Source organism: Cucurbita maxima, unplaced genomic scaffold (assembly GCF_002738345.1).
Source record: "Cucurbita maxima cultivar Rimu unplaced genomic scaffold, Cmax_1.0 Cma_Scf00007, whole genome shotgun sequence".
NCBI classification, from domain to species: Eukaryota; Viridiplantae; Streptophyta; class Magnoliopsida; order Cucurbitales; family Cucurbitaceae; genus Cucurbita; species Cucurbita maxima.
This window is the reverse complement of record NW_019272023.1, coordinates 5,722,605-5,745,431: the sequence shown is the minus strand read 5'-3', so window position 1 is coordinate 5,745,431 and position 22,827 is coordinate 5,722,605. Positions and strand designations below refer to the sequence as shown.

Sequence of the window (22,827 nt, the reverse complement as noted above, 5' to 3'; positions counted from 1 at the left end):
AAAAAAAAAAAAAAAAAAAAAAAAAAAAAAAAAAAAAAAAAAAAAAAAAATTACGTTAAAAAAACAAAGATAATAAATAAATAAACTCTTCCCCACCTCTCTCATCCTCTTAAGCCAAATTTCATGCTAAATGAAATACGATTAAGGTGAGGTCACTTTGTTAAGGTAATATTAAATCTTCCTTTTCTTTTATCCTAATTTTATTTTTTAGAAAATCACATACAATTATAGTTAAATCTTCCCTAAAATGTGGTAATTATTTAGATTTGGGTTAGAAATGAAATGTCAATAATTTTATATGAATTCTAGTCAATCACATCAATCAGTAATATCAAATTAGTAATTTTATATCCATGACTAAATCGATTAAAAAATTGACCAAGAATATTTGTGGACAAAATATATTATAAAATAAATGATAGTATCTAATAAATTGTATGTAAAGTAGGTATTATATTGTTAGACGCATTTATATCCCAATAAAGATTAAATCTAAATGGAAAGATTTAATAATTTGTTAGATACTTAACAAAATTTAAGAATTAAAATTATGGAAGGAATTCGATGAACATCTTTAATAGGGTGAAGCGTCTTGGCATAAGTGGAAATGAATTCAAAGGACGAAAGCAAGTTAATTTGGAGTTAGGTAGAACTTCAGCTAAGGCCACTTACTTTAAGGCCACCCAAGTAAGTGGCCTTACTATCGACATGGTTATATTCGATGTTGACACGTGCCATGTGGTTTTGCACGTATCATATATATTGATATGTGTAAATTGTTTATGGATCGGAATGCTTATGATATGATATGTATATAATATAATATAATATGTGAATTGTATGACAATACTTATAGTACGATGTGTTCAATGATATGTTTGAGAGAGGATACGAGAAAGATGCACTAAATGTAATGTAACGACAGGAGTGAGATATGTTCATGAAACATTAAGGTTATATTACATATTGAAGTGCTATGGATATGAGAGATTGATAAAACGATATGGTCACGATCAATTGATAAAAGAATACGATTATATTACGGATAGAAATGGATAGGATTATGATAGATTGATAGAACGATAGCATTAGGATACATTCCTGTAACGATATGACTAAGGTATGTTCCTGTAATGATATGACTATGATATGTATAAAAACGTTAAGACTATGATAAGTTAGGGAGCGATATGACCACGAAGTGTTTACGATATGATATGATTATGATACTGATATGAAAATGATATGAAATATGTTATGGTACGAGATATGTGATAAATTGACATGTTTATGATATGATATATTGTTATGCGATATGTTATGGTATGATATGTATATGATGAAATGTTATGTTGAAAACATGGAACGTTATATTATGTACAACATGATATGAATGACATAAAATCACTATAAATGACATGAAATATGTTGGATTTTATGTCCTACGACTCATAGTTTGTAAACAAAAACATATTCTATTTTCAATAAAGTTATTATTGTTGTTTATTCAGTAAAGATTATTATTGAATAAAGTGAACTTCACGATTATTAATCTAAGTCCAATAAGCTAAGAACACTCTGACTATAGTATGATTATTTGAACTATATGTAGACACATAAGAGTAGATCAAGCTCAAGTATATAGTCAAAATGATCTATAGTACAAGGATAAGACTGAGTACCTTATCCTAGGGACACTATGGATGCGGCTCACTTTTGTGTATATGACATAAACAATGTGATTACCAAATTGTACATGCGGAGACATGTGAGTGGGGGCGTCCTATGCAATGAGTATTGCATATGATAGGACCATGAAGAAAATCACTCTCACTTTATAATGTCGCTTACTGCTGAGACTGATTTTCTTTTCATTCGATGACCTAGGTAACTTGAACTTAATCCTGAGCTAACCATGAACTCTTGTTTATTCGGAATTATCCTTAGATTTGCATGGGTGAGAGTGACTCAAGTTCGCCGACTCAATATGCCTCCCATTTCAGGGGTAAGACTGGGTAAATGGCTGGGGACGTGAGGTTCAAGATGGAATTCACTCCTACCCACTTTTAGGGATAGAAGAGAGGTAGTTCCCTTAAATACTGACTCCAAGTCTTGAACAAGGGGCCCCATCCTCTCATTGGCATGAGAGGGATTCAGTTTACTGGTTGCGAACAACTATGAAGGATCGACTTACTAATCATGGTTATATCAAATGAACAGAAATATATCTATAGTGAGGGGAGTGCAACTACTAGGCTATAGTAGAATGTCCTAGTAGTTAACGAATGTTGGTTAACAAGGTTAATGAGTTTAACCGGTTAATTTTGGATAGTTGGAGCCCATGATCTTTAGGTCCATTAGGTTCCTCTGCTAGCTCATATCGGACTAAACCATAGAACAGTGTGACGAGTGAGTTCGAAGTGTTCGAATTCAAATTAGGGAGAATGCGCTACATATATACGATATATTTAACCGCATTTTTGTTTTATTTACGAATTAAACAAAAAGAGAGAATCTAAGATATTTAAATAAAATTTAAATATTTTAATCAAATATGCGTCGGAATTAATTGAGATTGACATTTGAATTAATATTAAATATTAATTAAATAGTTTAATTAATCATTTAATATTACTTTAATTTGAAATTAATAATTCAAATTGATGGTTGAAACAAAATAAAGAAAGTCAAAATGTTAGACATCATTTAATGGAAAAATAACATGTTAGTGGAATTCTGAGATGTCAAAATTTGGTTTAACCAAACTTCCATGCTTGCCAAATAAACCCCACAAATTTGAGTAAAGTTTTGAGTGTCAAAATTTGGTTAACTCAAGCATGCATGGTTGCCACATAATTCCAAACTTTTGAGTGGAATTTTGAGTGTCAAAATTTGGTGATCTCAAATTTGCATTAACATGCAAACATGACTCTAGAAATAGAGTGATCATGGTACATGGAAGGTTGTCTTTTGAAAAAAAAACCTTGAGAAAAACCTCTCACAAACTCTCTCTCCATATATACTAAATCCCTTCAAGTTTAGTCATTCACTGGATTCCACAATCCCATTCTAAAGTCGAAGAATAGTGGAGAAGACACTAGTGGTGGTTCGAAACCGGTTCGCGAGGAAAAAGAAACTTGAGCGACAAAAGGTTAGTATTCAAACTCATTAAATTTTAATGTTTTTGAAGATGCTAGCTAATTCACTATAATTGATGTACTTAGAGTGCCTAAGATTCAAATTGCTTCCGCATGTGTTATATTAACACCATCAAAATATAACCCCGTTAGAATTATGTACGATATGTGAACTGAAAAATGAGAAATGGTATGATATGAATGAAAAATGATAGCGGGGTTATATTTCCATCACAAGGGTACAGACGCATACACCGCTAGACAGGAGAACTATCATTATGTTTTACATAATGTTGTTGTGACGATTACTAATTCTAATGGTTGTCTGGCATAAAGAGTTACTAGAGCATGCTACCCGACAAAGAAAGGGGCCTAGTGATCTGCGAACTAACTGGTGAGTCCATACTTGCACGTATGAGCTGTGTAGAGAATATGGTACACATCCAATCTCCTCGTTAGGATAGTGTCATAGGAAAATAGACTGATATGATAGATCCTGTCATTGCATTCGCAAGCTTGTTGCATTTAACCCTAGTAGTGGGGTTACTTACTGAGTATTTCTTTAAATTCTTAAGTCACGTGCTACTTCTATTTTAGGTTAAGGTAGAACATTCCTATACGACTAACGACGACATCGAACTCGAGACCATGACACATGCAAAAGATAGTCGCATCTATTTTCTTAGATTTAGACTAGAATAATATGTTTTTTATTTAAATGTTTATTTATTTTATTTAGTCTATTGTGCCTTATTTAAAGGTGTTTTCAAAACAATTAAGTCAATAACTGTATTTTAAGATAAAGGTGACGTTTTATGAAAGATTAAATAAAGTATTTTTGCATTCAATATTCATGATATGTATATAGTGACAACCTTAAATTAAGTAGAAAATTATGGGTCGTTACACCAACCAAGTAAGTGGTCCTATCGTTGTTTGGTTATAACTGTGTGCTGATTGATGACGCGTGGTTGTGGCTTCGCATGTGTCTTATGCTCGTATATGTAAATTGCTATGAAATGTTATGTGAATGTTGCACTATATGTGATAAATTGATATGCTTATGATATGATATATTGCGATATAATATGGTATGATATGTTGAGTGACTTTTATGATATATAATATGGTATAATATGTGCATGATGTGAATTGATATGTGCAAAGACATGATAAGTTATGATATAGTTTATGTACAACAAGAATGATATGTGTTATGTTTAACATGAAAAATGAGAACTAGCATGAAATACAACCTTAATACACACATGGAAGATACGAGAAACACTGATAAAATGATATGATGTGAAGGAAGACGCTAGTGGAGTTGTAATGATAATGAAATGGAAAATGTTGGGACCTCATACATTATTGTGTGTTCATACATCAGGGGATACCCCTTCTCCTTCATGATAGTACGAATGCGTACGCTACGAGACAAGAAAACGATCATTATGTTTATCAAAATGCTGCTTGACGGTCGTTATTCTTAACGGATGTCCAGCATCAACAGCTACCAAAGAATGCTCACTCGACCAGAAAGGGACTTAGGAGGTGTGCGAACCGATTGGTAGGTCCATATTCGCACGAGTGGACCATGTGTAGGGGAATTAAGTACAGATCCAATTGCCTGTTTAGGATAGCTTTCATAGGAAATTAAGAACTTATGAAATTGTATATGTTAGTATATGACCATAATAGGGGGTCGCTTACTGAGTATCTCTTAAAATACTCAAATCAGTGCTACTCTTATTTTTCAAGTAAAGGCGAGGTATCCTTGCATGGCTAACGATAGTGTCGCAATTCATGACCCTGACACATGTATAGGATAATTACATTTATTTTGTTAGACTTAGGTCAGGATGAATGCTTTTAATTTTAATGTTTATTTATTCCATTTAATATTTCAACGTGTCGTATTAAATATGTTTTCGAATACGTAAGTCCATGACAGGATGAAATTTATGTTTTATGATGATTTTTAATACTTATTTCTGCATAAAAATGATTACATTAGGGCGACCGTAGCAATTCTAAACAGAAATCTAGAGTTGTAATATCGATTTACTCTTCATATTCATCCTAAATCTTCCCAATTCTTATATTAAGCTTATGAACTTGTATGAATGAACTTGTATAAAAATGATTACATTAGGGCGACCCTATAATGTGTATTAGGTAAGTGATTGTTGTAATCCTTTTACTTAGTAAGGTATTAACTTAAATAAGAGACAAATATGTTTTAGAACCAATCTACTTTAAATATTCTGCATAATCATTGCGGATGTTTTTTTTGTTGCACTTTTTCTACATTTCAATTTCTTTCTTTTTTGTCCTCTAGTCAAACGACGGTTGCTTGTTAATTATATAATTGTGTTTTTTTTTAATGATTTGAGAGTGAATTAGGTCAAACCAGACATGTGACAAATATACATGATAACAATATAGAGAAGTATATTTCTTTAATTGTGACTGATAATAGCAATAAACTAATAATTGATTTTAGATTTTATTTTTTAATGTTGCTTTCAAAGTGTTGTTTATCAACTTTTTTTTCAAATTTTAGGAATATCATTAAATTAATATACTCGAAATCAAATAGATCATATACTCGAAATCAAATACATCAATGCACTAGTGATATACTACATGATATATTAAACATATATTATGTTTTATGTTTAAGAAAGTATAGTAATGATTGTCTATCAATGAAATTGAATACCAAGTAGTGGATAAAAATGATCATATATTTGAAATATTATTTCGTTTGACATATAATGTTATAGTCAAATTGAAAAAAAAGAAAGAGAGTATATATATATACATTTCACTTCGTCTTCTTCTTTTCTCAGATAAGAGTTTTCTTCGGAACCAAATCTCCTAACGAACCTATACTTTAGACCCAAATCACTAACTAAACCTGCCAAAACTAAACTCACACATTTTGCTTGACCCAACAATGCTTTGGCCTAGTTCACATGTGAGAGGGAGGTAAGTAAGTTTATTGAAATGTCTTTAGGCGAGCTTGGACCAATTGGATGATGTTTGATTGACACATAACTTGTAGCTTATTATGTGTTATTACTTATGATATGATATACTTACGATCTATTTTGATGTAAGTACTTTTGGTATATTAATTCATATATGTTATGGTACTTTTGACGAATCATATATCATAAGTATAAATAATATGTTATGCACATGTATCATAGGGAATTCATGTCATAAAAAGTATGGAAGTATGATGTGCATCATAACTATGTATCATGATTTAAAATGTGGGATTTCATTCATGTTGTATATCACGAGCATGAGTTAGTTTCCCAATATATATTATGTACAAATGTGTACACTATGTTATGACGCTTCTATCTTTCTGTTGATTTCTGACAGCATGAGTATGTATACGAGCTCATCTAATAGGTTTATACGTGCATGCATGAACTATGTGTAGAGAAGTACTGTACATTTAACTCTACTTTTTTGCGTAGAGTCCAAAGAATAGTTACAAAAAGTAGGCTTCACCTTGAACCATGTTGCATCTATATTTTCGATCATAATAGTGGAATCACTCACGGAATATTTTTAAATACTTAATCTATGTTTAACATTATTTAGGCAAATGTAAGGACCCCTTGTACAAATGACGGCATTAGTGGATGATACCATGGAATCAAATCTTGATCGCATATATATATATATTTTTTTTCCATTTAGGTAATAGATTAATGTTAGAATAGGTCAACAATATTTTATTTTTAAAAATTTTGATAGAAAAGGTGGTTTTTCCTGTTGAGATGAATGTATGAACAGCGTGAGTCAACCATTTGAATTGGAATGCTGTAGAGGTTGAGGATGTTATGTTACCTCAGATTGGTAGATATCAAGCGGAGAAGGTCTCAAAAACAAGGATTCTCTGCAGTTGGAAACTTTATACCAATAACAAATCAATAATAAAAGATCAAAAATAATATATCTAATATTAAGTGCATCATCAACGCATCATTGTAGTTTAGTACGAGGTTGTAACATAAAACTTATGGGAAAAAAGTTCAAATATATAAATAATATTATATATTGTTGATTTATATAACATCTCAAACTAATATAATATTGCACTTCAACACACGACACTAATCATTCAATGAGATACGTCAACCATTAGATTCACAATGTTAAAATCCAATGAATAACTCCTAGATTCTCACAATGTCAGTAACATATAAAGAAACTTGTGACTATAAATTAGTTATGAAATTACTAAAAAAGACTAAAGAAAAATTCATTATAAATTAGAAATTTGAGGTAATGAAAACTTACAAGTAACATGCTTCCGAATTATTTATAGAAAAAAAATTCATTATAACTTCATGTAATGAAAGCCTACAAGTTTCTTTTTGAGGAAGAAGAGGGTTTGGAAACTGTGCGAAGCCATCCAGAGGCATCAACCCTATTTGTGAATTTTGAGAGATATATACTTCGTTTGTAATTGCATCCTAAACCTATAGTTTTGGCGCCTTCATCCATGACCGGTAGGCTTCTGCACTAAAAATCGTTAATATCTTTCCAGTTTAGGCCCCTACACAATCCAAAGCCTCAAACCAACTACTCCAAAAATTCTCCATAGATTAAACCAAAATGAGGTATACATCAACACAGTTGAGAAAGTGGAAAGAAAATCCCAGACAAGAAAACCAATATATCCAGGTAATAGGGGGAAGCCAAACAACAATTGATCTGTAAATTATGGTGAGAAGGCATCTGACCTTTCTCGTACCAATGAGTTTATCAATAATATTTTACGACTACCCCCTACTAGCTATATTTTCAAATGAAAAAGGATCTAATGGAAGGCTGCAACTTCTTTCTTGAAGTGTTCGAGCAGGTTCTCGATACTCATCACTGAGTGATCACCCTTATCTCTCACCCGTACACTCACCTGCCACAACACAAGGGTTCAATACTACACATTTAACTAAACCGGATAAGACTCGATCAAGATCATTCTTTGGGAAATAATACATACATATATACACACACATACATAGAAAATTTATATGGGAAAAGTGTATAGGACCATTAAATTGGGTAATTTTCGCCTTTTAAAGTAAAAACCAGGCAACGGAACAAACAAAGTCATTATAAGCGTTGAAACCTGTTCAGTGTTGGCCTCCTCCTCACCAACGACTAATATGAAGTTATATTGTGCCAACTGCGCTTCTCGCACCTGCAATAAACCAAGATAACCGTTGCTCATGCAAGGAATCTATCAATCTTAACCAACTATTAAATTAAGACTCACTAATCCATTGTATTGAGTAAACAGCATAATATGCTACAATAATCAGACGTATTAATTGTTTCAGACACATTTAAATTTCAAGAAACATTAAGGCAGGCAACTCACTTCTATGTTGAAGAACCAGCGAAGTAAGAAATGTTTAATTCAATAAGGCACAAAAGCATGAACATGAATAACTAAAGATAAATATATATTGAACTCACCTTCTTCTGAATCTTTCGGTCTGTTACATCTACATCAACATAAAAACCAGCATCATGAATTAAATCACGCACCTACAAAAAAAATAAAACAGCAAGATTAACCATGATCTATAAAACGTAACAGCCAGACAAGTCATGTACTCAATTTCCTGTGTATTGTACTACAGCATGTATTCATGTCAGAGGCTCTCTACATTTACATTTAATGAAAATAAACTTATATGGAGTGAGCAAATCCAACAATATATTAGGCTGAAGATTTTGAAAACTAGAATTTTGACAGTGAGACGTAGGAAAACAGATTCGTTGTAAGGAAATCAAACCAATAACACATCATCAAGTGCTACCTTCAGTGCATAAGATTGAGATTTTTCTGATACAGGGCAAACAATTGCTTGACGTGGACTAAGCCAAAAGGGCCACTTCCCTTTGTAGTGCTCCAACAAAATAGCAAACATTCTCTCAACAGACCCCAAGATTGCTCTATGAATCATAACAGGTCGCTCCCTTTTGGCCTCATCTTCTGCTGAGTAATACAAATCAAAGCGAGAAGGAAGCTGGAAATCCAACTGCAAATAAATAACCCCACGCGTAAATGTTTTTGTTTGGTTTTAAAGCCCACGCAACAAATGCAAACAAGATGTTACAAACATAAGTACATAATACCTGAAGGGTTGCACATTGAAATTTTCTTTTCAATGCATCGGATACACTAATATCTATCTTCGGTCCATAGAATGCACCATCTCCTTCATTGATCTATGTCAGATAATCCATTGGTCAAGGAGACACAAACCTCAAAAGGTAAAATAAGCAGAGAGCTAAAATGTTGTCAAAATAGATAGACATAAGATTTATACTAAGAAACACGGACACAGTTTCACACTAATTTCTAAAAATGTAGGACACGTTCACACTGGAGACTTTTTTAATAATATGTCTGCATATATTGTCGTAATGATACTTCTAAATAAATTAACTACTCAAATTGAACATAACAAAACAGCATTGGTTTCATTAATACATAAACGACAGTGAGAAGAAAGTTGTTGTCCAACAAAAATTACAACAGGAATATAAAGTACTCAATAGAAATTACATCTTCAATGGAGTGTAGACCATTGTTGATGGCGGGAGCATGCAGAGCCTTGTAGCTGCAGGGGTGCCTTTTAGATCGAGCCTTCTTCCTTCTTGTTATTTTACTATTAATTTAAACCTACTTCTCAAAACTTACGTATTTTTTTAAACCATTTTGATTTGACTCTACGGATATTACCTTTAAACTACTTTTATGTTAGTTTTGAATGCATATTTAAATTTTAAACTCCTTGAGTCTCCTATTTTACAAAAGAAAAATTTACAGCCTTTTTTACCTTTGAGTGTACGTATTTAACGACTTCCAATATTTGCATATCAGGAAATATCTAGGGGACTCCAATGCCTTGACCATTTATCTTCAAAAAATGAGATCTAACCCTTGTATAAGAACTTTTTTATGCCATGACAAAAATTACATTGTCATGAAATATTTCCACCTCCTTCACTCAATTTTTTATGCTTGGTCAAATATTGCCAAAGTGGTTTTGATTCATCCTCAATATTAGAAGAGATTGACAATATTAAGGAATGGTTGATGACAGACCACTATTGCTAGAGAGGAAATACCAAAACCCGACCTTTGCAGTGGTGGTCATTCAGCAAAGTGAATGGCGATCGTCAGCGGGATTTAATTGCAGACGAGAGGCAAAGGCTAATGGTTGAATCATTGGGGGAGTGTTGGACTTTATTTAAGGTTTGATTCTATTTAGAAGATAAAAAGTTAACAGGCTGGGCTTTTGACGTGAAACAAAATATAAATAAATAAATAAAAATGGGCTAGGTTTTGTTGTCTCCATGCTGTCAGATAATTAAAAAAAAAAAAAAAAGACGCACAAAATTTCTTGTCAGACACGTGACCGACGCTCGTCTGAGCATGTCCGTGTCGCACACGTGTTTGACACAGACACTTCATAAAAAATGAAAAATGAAATGTCCATGCTTTCTAGGATTTATAAAATAAAATCAGATAAGAAACAAATTCATCAAAGAACATGAAAACTTAATAATCTATAACCAAGTTCTAAAATAATAATAGAAATTTTTCGTTACTAAGAGCCAAAATGAAACAAGCTTGAAATACAAGAAAAGAAATGGAATACAAAATAACCACACATGATTCTCTTACGATCAAGAACACCAAACATACCCTTAACACCGTCTTAACAATATTACTAACCATCTCAATACCATTCCTATCAAATATTTTATACAGAGAGTGAACAAAAAAACTACGACAATTATAGAACGATGACTCTGCACTCATACTAGGGCTCAGCCTCACACAAAATTTTGTAAGTTTATGGACATACTTAAAAATGAGAAGAGGAATGGATAACAGTATCACTTTTTCCTAAGCAAGTTCTTAACACCATGGATGGCTCTCATAACCCATATTTGGGCCGTCCACATACCAAATTTGAGTGGGATATTGGTTTCAGAGAGATGGAATTCCCATAGAGGGGCTAGATAGTTTCTCAACAAGATTTCATTTGACAAACAAAAGTATTTAAACATACTATTCAAAATTGGAAGATTATGATCTCTTTCTGGTTGAGGCTTTTAAAAGAAGCAAAAGTTATTTGTAATTTGTACGATGAGTTGTGAGGTCTTAAGGCGGGGACTCAATGTAGCTAATGGGTCTGTGTGAAGGGTCTATTGCTGTGCCACTGCACGCCTGTGTGAATATAAGAGAATGTGGGTTAATTGAAATTCTAGGGTCATTTTTTTCCTAATATATAAAACCTCAAATCAATATATATATTTTTTTTCTATAGTTATTTTGAATAATAAAACCAAACAAAAAAAAAAAAAAAATCAATTCTGAAATTAGAAACAAGATATAATTGTTTCTCATTCGAGCCAAACCAGTCAATTTTGACTGGTTCAATTTGGATTGCTGATTCACCAATTTTTTCACTCCAGTAGGTTCTCACATAATCTAACACTAATGAAGTCAAAGGTTTCTACGTAATTACAACCACTTTTTTCCCTTGTTTCCATTAAATAACATCTTCACATGGCTCATTGGATGAATCTTCAAAAATTATTAGAGATAGCAACAATAGAATGAAACAACATAGAGCTACCTCTTCGGTATTCAAACTTTCTTTACCCCGGCTACCAAAATGTTATCACTGGAAATTTACTTAAATAGCCTTTTGAAATTGCAAGTAAAAGCCATGTTTTAAGAAAGGTTTCTACATAATTACGACCACTTTTTTCCCTTGTTTCCATTAAATAGTATCTTCACATGGCTCATTGGATTGATCTTCAAAAATTATTAGAGGTAGCAACAATAGAATAATACAAACATAGAGCTAACTCTTTGGTCCTCAAACTTTCATTTCCCGCTGCTACCAAGATGTTATCGCTGGAAATTTACTTAAATAGCCTTTTGAAATTGCAAGTAAAAGCCATGCTTTAAAAAAGCATATTAAGAAAATAGAAAACAATATGACAATGTAAGGTGACAAAAAGAAATAAAAAAGAAAAATCAGGAGAGTCCTAAAGAACCAAACTGATTTATAAGCAAGATCCACAAGTAGTGGCATAAATCTGCAAACACTTAAAAGATGGAATGGGGTATAGAGAGAGAGAGAGAGAGAGGAAAGATTCAATGAACAGGCTAAAATTTATTCATAAAGTGGCTATGTCAAATGCAGAGGATTCAAATTTAGCGAAATTCAATCAGGAGTGCAAAGAAATTTAACTAACACTAGGAAAAATGGTTAAAAACCAATTAAAGTGAATTCAAATTCGTGAGGTTCATGTCATTGTACTAGCATAGCAGTTAAGTGCATCGAAGATGAACATAATGCAGATTCAACCACAATTACAAGTACCTGCCAGGGCTTCCCAAACTCATTCAGTGCTTCTGTAAGTGCAGCTTCAGCTTTCTCCCATGTTTCCAAATCTCCAAGGTATTTCTCTGGCCTCTACAACATCACAATAAATACAAATAAGAAAAAGCAGTGAGATGTTAAACATGAACCTGTCATCCAACTGGTAAAGAGAAAAACGGCATACAAGTTGAGAGTTGAGTAGAGAGAGTATCAATGTTATAAAGATTCTGGGGCATATCTTTTGATAAATGGACATAGTAATCATTAAGATACATTCAAGGACTAGGACTCTAATAAGCCCAAGGCTAAAAGATTCTATCAAAGGAAAGGAAGCAAAGGTAGAAAATATGAAAAGTGCAAGAGTATCAGTGTTATAAAGATTCTGGGGCACATCTTTAGATAAATGGACATAGTAATCATTAAGATAAATACACGGACTAGGAGTTTAATAGGCCCAAGGTTAAAAGAATCTATCAAAGGAAAGGAAGCAAAGGCAGAAAATGTGAAAATTGCAAGCAGGAGTGTGTTGTTAATGGTGAATAAGGGTAGAAAGCGCATCATGGAGAATACTAGGCAGATAAAGTGAGATACGGTGGCATCTATCTTCTATTTCCCTCTTTTTGGTAAGGAGAGCATAAAGAGGAGCTCGACAATTATTACCCTAGAAACTTGAATATTTATCTCTAAAATCAATTAGAGGCTACATCTCTCAGTGGAATGAGGAAGTTTCAACTGAGAAACGTTAAGCTGTAGTAGAGATTAAAGCCGGGGGTAGAGGTGATTGTTCATGGATAAGATCTCCCACCCTACCTTTTATACTAGCAATAAGTCAATGGTATTTGCCCTTCATCGACAAATGAGAAAAAGTGACGCAGCCATCATCAATGTGCTCAAGGAACGTCAAATGAAGCAAGTGGCTAATGCTCATTAAATGAGATGGTGAATTCAAGGTTAATGAATACGTGTATCCTAAGCTGCATCTATGGCAAAGTATAATGAGAATATTTCAAAAGTAGGGCAGCAGCCTATAAGCTTGATTTGCTAGAGGATTCAACACACAACCATATTTTTCACGTATGGGGCCTTCACCATCAGAACTTACAAAGGAGTGGTGCTGAATGCTAACCCCAGGAACAAAAGACACACTCGATGCACCCAATGGTCAAGAGAGGCTCACTAAACTAGTAGGAAGTTCACCAGCCAGGGCAGCACGAAAGTCTTACAGCCTTTTTTGTTCCACATTACTGAGAGTTTAGCAAGAAAGAGTGAAGTGGGGTGGTATTTTTTTAGCAAACTGTTTTTGGTAAGTAGAGCATAAGGGGAAGCTTTGGAATTATATCTCTAAACTTGATGATTTTCTTTCTAAAATTGAAGTAATAGAAGTACACTAGAGTCCGCAGCTCTACATTAGTGCAAGGACATGTAAAACAGGCAAAACAGAAACAAAATACAACTTATACAGAAAGTCAACGTAAACAAGGATTGGTGTATTAGAGCCGAAGTTTTCATTCTTTTTATAAGAAAAATTATCATGCTTTTCAGTAACCAAAAACTAGCATGAATATGAAGGGGGCAAAACAGAAACATAATACAACTTATACAGAAAGTCAACGTAAACAAGGATTGGTGTGTTAGAGCCAAACTAACCAAAAAACTAGCATGAATGTAAAGGCAATATAATTTCAAATTCGAAACCTTTGAAACCTAGATTTACAAGTGACGCAACATTTCTAAATATTTTCACACTACAATAATTTTGTACAAGAAAACAGTTTCATCAAAAGAAGATTGATGAAGGGAAAGTAGGATGTGTCCTCCCTAACAAAAAATGCAACAGATATCATTACTGGAACTCAAATTAAGTGAAGGAAAGGACAAAGAAATATTCTTTAAATGCATTCTTTACTAAAATAAATACATATGCTTTGTAATCAATTTTTACAGAAAAATCATTTTCCTGTTACACCTCAAACAAAAAAAAAGAAAAAAAAGAAAAAAAAAAAGAAAAAAGGGAAAAAAAAAAGAGAAAAAAAAAAGGAACGGTAACATACCGTTGATAGCTTCAGCTCAAATGTGAACCCAAAAATGTCATAAGCATATTGGATGAACTCTAGGACTCCCCTGACTTCATCTTTTATCTATATAATGAACACAAAACATAAGAAAAGAGATGAGGATCTTAATAATCTCACAAATAATACTTGTCTGCATATCAATTAAATAATATTAACCTGTGACTCCCTACAGAAGATATGAGCATCATCCTGCAAAAATGGACTGAACTTATTAAGTAGTCGGTGTACGCATATAGAAATACCAACCAAATTAACATACCCAAAGAACCAAGCTAAGGAAACCATATGAAACCTATATAATAAGATGCTAACAAAATTATATCCAAGCACAATTTCATAAATACAACAGCATTTAGAAATACCTGCTGAAATCTTCTCACACGAGTCAATCCAGTCAGTGCCCCACTAGCCTCATTACGGTGCAAGACCCCAAAATCAGCTAACCGAAGAGGAAGTTCTGCAGATCAATAGTAAACATTAAAGAAACAATTGACCAATAGAAAAATCAAAAAGGAAAAAAAAAAGATAAATGAACAAATTCACTAAATGTGATAAGACTACAAAGATTTAAACCGAGTGTCAATGAGACTGCGGACATCACACTCACCAGAATAATTTTTTTTTTTAAAATACTGAGAAATTTTACATATTAACATGGATGCACCCAAACTTACCCCTATAAGAACGAACTCTATGCTGAAACATCAAACAGTGGCCAGGGCAATTCATCGGTTTCAATCCAAATTCCTGCTTTTCAATCTGTACAAGAATTTAGAAGCTCACACTGCTAACCTTATCCATTCACAAAGTCTTTACAATGGATATACCAAAAAATAAAAAATAAAAAAAAAAATATCCAAAATTTGCTTTTCCAGATTTTGATACGTTTGATCATCTGTCTCTTTTTTATTGCTTCAACTATGTTTTGTTTTCCTTCAAGCAGAAAACTATTGATGACATTGTTGTACAGTTAAAGACTTCATCCCTCGCATTTCTTTGGCTAGCAATTTTCTACAAGGATGATCCTTAAGAGGAAGTATGATCTCTCAGGAATATTTTTCTGGAAAACGATTAGCAACAAGTTCATCATATTTTCTCAACTTCCCTCAAGGCTCTGATAGTGCAATTTCTTTTTTTAGTATCTAAATGAATATACTCTCTTCAGGACTTCTGTGATTATATTTCTTTTGATATTCAAATCAATTGGAAAGCCTTGAATGGCTCTGGCTAGTTTGAAAGTCTACTTTACCTCGTGAAATCTCTTTTGGTTTAGTATGCAAGTTCCCTTTTAAAAAAAAATACGCATAAAGCCAATGTCTAGATATTATTTCAAGGCCGAACCTCAAATAAGAACATATTCTCCTTGTAATTTGCAGCATGACCAGACGTTTCCCATAGTTGCATATTGAACATATTTGGTGACACAACCTGCAAAAGAACTGAAAGTGTTAGGTATTAAGATATATCTATGAATTACAATTCTACAAGGACCAATAACATTGGATGTCAACCTCTTCATAACCTCGATCCCTATATTGAGCTCGCATAAACTCCATCAGTTTGTGGTAGATCCGAGCCCCATGAGGAAGGAAGAACCAGCTTCCAGGGCTACAATCGATATGACAAGAGGATTTCAAGAACAGTAATAGTCACAGGTGGCTACACTTTTGAGTAAATCAAGCACTTACCTAAGTGGATGACAAAAGAAAAGCTCCTGCTTTGTACCCAGTAATCTATGATCATACTTCTTTGCCTCCTCAAGCATATTGATGTATTCCTGCACAAACACAGACTTCAAAAATAAGATAGTGCCAACAAAAAGAAAGGAATAATATGCATGGAAAACCTTTTTAATGTATGCATGTGAAACTGAACTTTTCCGGTTGTAATCAAATCAACATATTAATTTTCAATCACAACCTAAGTTCAACACATCCTCATTGAATCAGCAAAAATATGTTGTTTATAAGAGCTAACACAAAGAAATTATAAAAAGCACCTTCAAACGGTTTTTATCAGGATAAGATATCCCATAAACTCTTTGTAGGCTTTCACGATCTTTACTTCCCCTCCAATAGGCCGATGATGCCTGAAATTTCAAATTAAGTATGACAGCTTCATAAATAAATATCAAAATGACAAAATACACAGAATAAAAGGCTAGAAGATAAGGCATCTCCTCCCGAGCACCCAAAAAATGGCTCTAATAAACAACCACAATCAAAGTTGGAAACACTAGAAAGAAAGAAAGAAAGAAAGAAAAGTTATTTGTGTAGGTTTTCTTAAGAGAGGATGCACTGTACAATCTCCCAAAAGCTACAAAAATCTCCATTTTGTTAGAATTTTGATTGATCCTTATAATCTAAATCAACCTAATGACAGCTCTGGTAGAGCTCTTTTAAATGATATAGCTTTTCCCTTAACCACCAATCTGAGAACTCCAGAAATGCCATATTTAAAACTTTGTGCATACACCAAGTCATTCCCAACGTGTAGTATAATCAGGATCAATGTACAGCTGAATTTATTTGTTTTGAAGAACATAGCTAATTGTTCTTCCAACTATATATCCCGGATAAGGTTTAAACATTACATTCAGATTTGAGTAAACAAGAAAATAAATAATTACCTTCAGGCATGCAAATGCCTTCACAAATGATGTATTTGGTATGTGGGGACCACGACATAAATCAACCAAGGGACCACATCTATAAACAGTGATAGTCTTGTCTTCTGGCAAATCATTTATGATTTCAACCTGATTAAAATCATACATAAATAGGAAAATTAGTGCTTCGACCCAATCATCAAATGAACTGCAAATTTTATTCAATTGCCTTGAATTTATTGTCAGAAAAGATTTCAAGAGCTTGTTCCCTTGAAACTTCAATGCGCTCAAATGGTTGTTTCTCCTGAAAATTAAAGAAAAAGAGATTGAATTATTCCGCTGACAACAATAATACTCTGTAATGATACACTCATGCATGAAACCAGATCATTGAATACTTTATTGGTAAGAATCTTGCAGCAGTTTATTTTCTAGCTAAAAAGACACTTATACAGTTAATAAATAGATGATAAGCAAGCACTAACAAAGTTGAGGAAGCAAAAGATCTGCACTGTAGTTTCTAGCTTCTCATACATTTTCACATCGTTTGACAATTTTATTACAAGAAAATATTGATTGTCAATTATTGATTCACAACTAGTCCTAAAAATTTGAACACCCAAAGGGATAGTATACTTGCACTGAGTCTTTACCCTCTTTATAACAAATGAAACTAAAGTTAACTAGGGTTAGGATGTGAACTCTCTAGCACAGCGCTACAGTATGCAAAATTGGTCACAAAACCTTGGCTGAGCCTTTATCATATGAGAAAGACAATGAAATTACAAGCAACACCAGTCCTCTCCCTTCCAAGGAAAGATAATAATGAAAGAAAGAAAAAAATAGTCATGAGCATTCTTTATATATATAACTATTAACATACTACTTCCACGTGTAAATTCATGCAAAAACATAAAAACCAGATTTTAATTATATGAAATAAGTGGGGTCAACTCCTTATCAAGAAAAATAAAAGAGGACAATACCGATACAGCCTTCAATGCACCAGACTCAATTTTCTTGAAGTGATCATCATTCAAGCCCAAATCATCATAAAAAGCATCATAATAGAATCCCTGACACGGAAGTCCAATTAGTCTATAGGAAACAAAACGGCAAGCATAAAAATTAGAGAAGGTACATACAGTGTTTATAAGAAACAATTCATTGTTGTACGAAACTTATAAAAGTATGTGACAATAACATCTTCCATTGGACAAGAGAGAAGCATAAGATTCAAAAAGAAGTGGCAAATTATGCCAAGATGTGGCTAGGTAAATAGCATTCTAAAAAATCTACTGTAGCCTCGTTCTTTTCCCCAAAAAAACCTTTGATTTCTTTCCATCCATATTCAAAGACACTCATCCTTCTTGATGGGGCAGCACTGTTCTTTGTAGGAGACAATTAAGGATTTGGATCAAATCCTTTGGAGATATGGGTTTGCTCACTCAATTCAGAACTCTTCCCTGGAGATGCTTGGTGTGTGGCTTGCTTGAAATAAATAATATGAAATGATCTAAACCTATATGTATGAACCCTAGAGTTTCATACTTTCCAGTTGTATTTCTTCCTTTTAGTTTTTGTTGTGGTAGACCCATAACCCTCTTTCCCCCAGTAGCAATTTGATCTCCCTCCACCTTCATCGCTCCCCTCACTAGGCTACGTCGCCCCCTATTTCAATACCAACTCACAATCCAATAGGTAATTTTCAACTCCATGGGTAATTTTCAACTCCATGTGCATTTGTAATAAGGAGAACTAGTGTTGTACCAATAACTTTTAGCATTGTAACTAAAATGAAACTCAAATTTGGTGCATCCGCATGGGTCAACCCTCTCTCTCATTCGTGACATTTTCACTCTCCCTCTCTGATAAACTCACTGTCATTTGAACTCTCCCTCTCCCACAAACTCATCTCTTTCCAACTTTTCCCCTCACACCATCCCCATTGAGCTAAGATTGTAAACCCAACCAGGCCCCAAATAAATATTTTGGCTATTTTCACCTATTTAGATATTGGTTCAATTTCACACACCAATAAATCAAAGTCAGCAGTTAAACACACATTTTAGCAAAAATATGAAGGAACTGAACTATGATCTCCCTAACTACAAAGGAGGTTTCAAATACACTACACCACAAAGATAATCCAGTCTCCAATCACTAGATAATTTGGGGGTTTTTTTTTTTTCTTCCAATCTAAGGATAGTTTATCCGATTAAGACACATATCCTCGACCTAAAAGTTTAAAAACCCCACCCCCCACAGGCCACATGTTACTGACCTCAGAAGAAAGATATATTCTAGATATTTTTCTCCAAAAGATGTTGGACGTTCTATCAAAAACAGGTCAAGGTCCTTCACCCTTGCTTTGGAATGTGACATTTGATATTGTCGGAAATTCCAAAAGAAGCAAGGTTCTTTTGATGGTCCTTGGCACACAGAGATCAATTCTCTTGATAAAATTCAAATAAAAATTGCTCTCTCCCCTTTATTATAAGAAACAAGAATACATTATGGACATAACCAAAAAATAAAGCCTAAGGGCAAGAGGAAGAGAGATCCCACTTCTACACCAAAAGACTAGAACAAAGATTTCCAATTTGATAAGATGATGGCCAAGGTGTAATTGAAAAAGAATCAAAAGAAGTTGACTTATACTCAAAAGTTCAATGATTTCCCTCGAGCAAAATTATCGAGCCAAAGAATCAAAAAAGTTGACTTATCCTCAAATTGAAATCTATCTTGCCTATGAAATAAGGAAAAGAAACTTCATGATTATATTTTCTCAATTTTGTTTTCTCCAACGAAGTATTCGCCAAAATCTATCAACATTCCAATTTGTGATGCTGTCTCCTCCAATGACTTAGGATTTCTTGTTGAGCAAGTTTTTTGGACATAGCTTCCAGATCAGGCCTAATAATTTGTAAGTAATGTTTTTGCTGCTAACATGCATTCAGTTTATCTACGAAAAAATAGACATATCTTTTAGAGGAAGGACTTAGAAGTTCACATTTGGTGGATTGTACTATTTTTATAACTTCCACATTTAAAGCCAAGAAGATTGCAAGCTAAGAAGATATACGTGCATCAAAATGCTTTTGTGGAAGAAACTATACGGGACAACCCTAACCACTTGCAATTGGATGGAGAATTAACAAGGAGCAATAGTGCACTACTTTCTTGTCTATTTCCAATATCTTAAATGGTAGTCTTTGCAGAACCACTTATACACCTTTTCTCAGATGTTTGGATTGTCATCATATAAGATGTTGATCGAAGTCTGCCTCCATAGTTGGGTGTTCCCACCCCCATCCTTCTCAATGCTCACAATGCTTGCATGATGTTCGCACCATTGCGTTGATGCTCTTAATAGAATCACAGACCATATGGATTATTGCTGATTTCCTCAAAACTTGAGAAGAAACACAATTTTGTTTCAATCTTGAAACTTCTGATTAATATTTGGGCTTAATACAATGGACAGAAGTTGGTTTATAACAATCCTCACACGGGTTTCCTATAAGAGAAGCATCTAGCTAAAGAACACATGGAATTTAGGCAGTCAAAATAATAGAACTTCACATTGCTGAAGAGTATGGATGAAGATTCAGCAAAATGATAATGACCACCCTCCAAATAACATGGAGTTGTGGCCATAAACAGGGAAAGTGCATTGGCAAAGAACATACGAAAGAGAGAGAAGAAAAGTATATGCTAAATATGGACAAGAAGAGAACTAAGAAAGCGAAGTTGATTGAGAGGATGAAATATGGAGACTGAAAAAATCACATGGAAGATGACAAGCTTCTGAACGCAAACTAGGCAAAGAGGTTGAAAGAAAGAGTCTCCTATTGAAATTGGTACAGAATTCAAGTTCTTTCTGAATTATTTTCGCTCTGCATTTCTAGGCAACAAAGGAGAGAGAAGGGAAGACAAGCTGAAATTGCAGCTGGACTATTAGAGGGATTACCAGAGAGGAGTTCCAGGTTAATTTGGCAGATGCAGTACTCAATAATCATTTAAATCCTTTTCTCTATATTCAACATCCCAAGTATAGCAACAATATAGGCAAATTCCTTAGCTGTTGGACAACCAAAATAAAAAATGCTTCCCACTTTCAGAATATCTTGTCATCCATCTCTTTGACTTTAAAATTGTTTGGTCAACCAAATATGGATCATCACGAATAGATATAAATATGCATACCTCTCCTCTAGTGGTGCAGGGTCCAATGCAGAGCTTGCAACCATACTCCATCTCGAGCGACTAGACCCAGGAAAAACAATACAGGTGAAACAGTGTAATGATTGTCATCAATGAGTTCAGATTGAATGCACGAGAATACATGGGGCTATCAACCTGTCCAAGTATATGAGCGCTAGAATGCCAAAATGTGTCGCGCCCTTCATCACTTTCGAAGGTGAACAACTTAAGCTCACAGTCGCCTTCTAGCGGCCTACACATGTCCCATAGAACTCCATCAACTTGGGCAATCAAAGCGTTCGCAGCCAAGCTTTTCGAGATTTCTCTTGCTACATCTATTGGTGCTGTTTGCCATTTCTTACCCGCCTTCACCGTCCCATCCGGCAAGGTGATCCTAAAAAAGCAAAGAACGAAGTAAAATTCGAATTTCATGAATTCCAGCATAGGTTATCCAATTCCACATATGGGACCGTTATACTAACTCGATTGGATCAGAGGGAAGAGAACGACGGTCGGCGAGCAGCTTTGCTTGTATCGACTGAAAAAGTTGGATGCGTTTAGGAATGACAGAATTGAGATAGTGCTCATCTTTAGGGTGCTGCGCCGCCATTGAAGCTTGTGTCCCCGCCGTTAGTTGTGCAACTGAGGAGCAGAGGCGGAGAGAAGTTGTAGATAGGAGAGGAGTGGAGGATGAAACTGCTTTACGGCCAATTCGAGAGCATAAGCATAAGAACAGCATATGCAGATGAATATCGAGGGTTTAGGAAGGGGTTAGGGTTTTACCAAAAATACCTTCCACCGAGGAATGTTTGCCTTGGGGAAATGATGGCCTGCAAAAGAGATTGAGAGTGAGAGACGAGAAAGTCAACGTGAGAGAGAGAGAGAGACAAATAGTCAGAGATGAGGTTTCAATGAGAAGAGACGCTGAATGCGTTGAAGTGGGCAGAGGCGCGCCTTTCACGCCGAGGAATAAAGCAACGAATGTCAATAGAGATACGCGGGCGAGGGTTTCTCACTCAGAAACATAGTTGTAAACTTTGTTATCCGGTTCTTATGACACTGGATATCAATACTATGATTCATTTGTTGATGACTTGTCCTATTGGTCTTTGTTTGTGTCGTTTGTCTTTGTTGTTGTTTTTCTCCCTCACTTGTGTCATGGTCGTACATTATCAACCGTGCGGCGTCATGATTTTGACACGCTCATGAGAAGGCTTAAGGAAAATTCAAGTCTATTCATATTTTCCATTCGTCTTCATCATTTCGCCAAGTGAACAAACTTGTGCATAATCCAAACTTACTTAGCAACACACACCATCTATACATGCATGTTGATTCATCTACGACTT

The 22,827-nt window shown here is 34.2% G+C and overlaps 1 protein-coding gene across 2 annotated transcripts; it reads right to left on the bottom strand.

Annotated features, from left to right (window-relative positions):
• Positions 1-7,749: 7,749 nt before the first annotated feature.
• LOC111481536 (threonine--tRNA ligase, mitochondrial 1-like) lies at positions 7,750-22,396 on the bottom strand. Of its 2 annotated transcripts, XM_023127011.1 has the most exons (21): positions 22,262-22,396; positions 21,961-22,174; positions 21,635-21,872; positions 21,482-21,541; positions 18,259-18,348; positions 17,502-17,576; positions 17,294-17,422; positions 16,664-16,753; positions 16,353-16,441; positions 16,176-16,272; positions 16,006-16,092; positions 15,339-15,423; positions 15,027-15,121; positions 14,821-14,853; positions 14,641-14,727; positions 12,590-12,682; positions 9,315-9,407; positions 8,996-9,217; positions 8,649-8,720; positions 8,299-8,370; positions 7,750-8,082 (listed from the first exon to the last, which is right to left on the bottom strand). In XM_023127011.1, the coding sequence occupies exons 2-21, from the start codon at positions 22,086-22,088 to the stop codon at positions 7,987-7,989; spliced, it is 2,031 nt and encodes a 676-aa protein (XP_022982779.1). In that variant the 5' UTR covers positions 22,089-22,174; positions 22,262-22,396; the 3' UTR covers positions 7,750-7,986. The 2 variants fall into 2 exon arrangements, with proteins under 2 accessions (XP_022982779.1, XP_022982778.1); XM_023127010.1 differs by having other exon boundaries at positions 21,961-22,372.
• Between the last annotated feature and the right edge of the window lie 431 nt (positions 22,397-22,827).

Bases quoted from the DNA above. Each gene is read 5' to 3' on its own strand.
- LOC111481536 (XM_023127010.1), bottom strand. From the start codon at position 22,217: ATGCTGTTCTTATGCTTATGCTCTCGAATTGGCCGTAAAGCAGTTTCA. The intron at 21,542-21,634 runs GTTGATAGCCCC...TCCTGGGTCTAG, and splicing joins GCGCTCATATACTTGGACAG to TCGCTCGAGATGGAGTATGG. The intron at 14,728-14,820 runs GTTAATATTATT...TTCATTATATAG, and splicing joins TCTTCTGTAGGGAGTCACAG to ATAAAAGATGAAGTCAGGGG.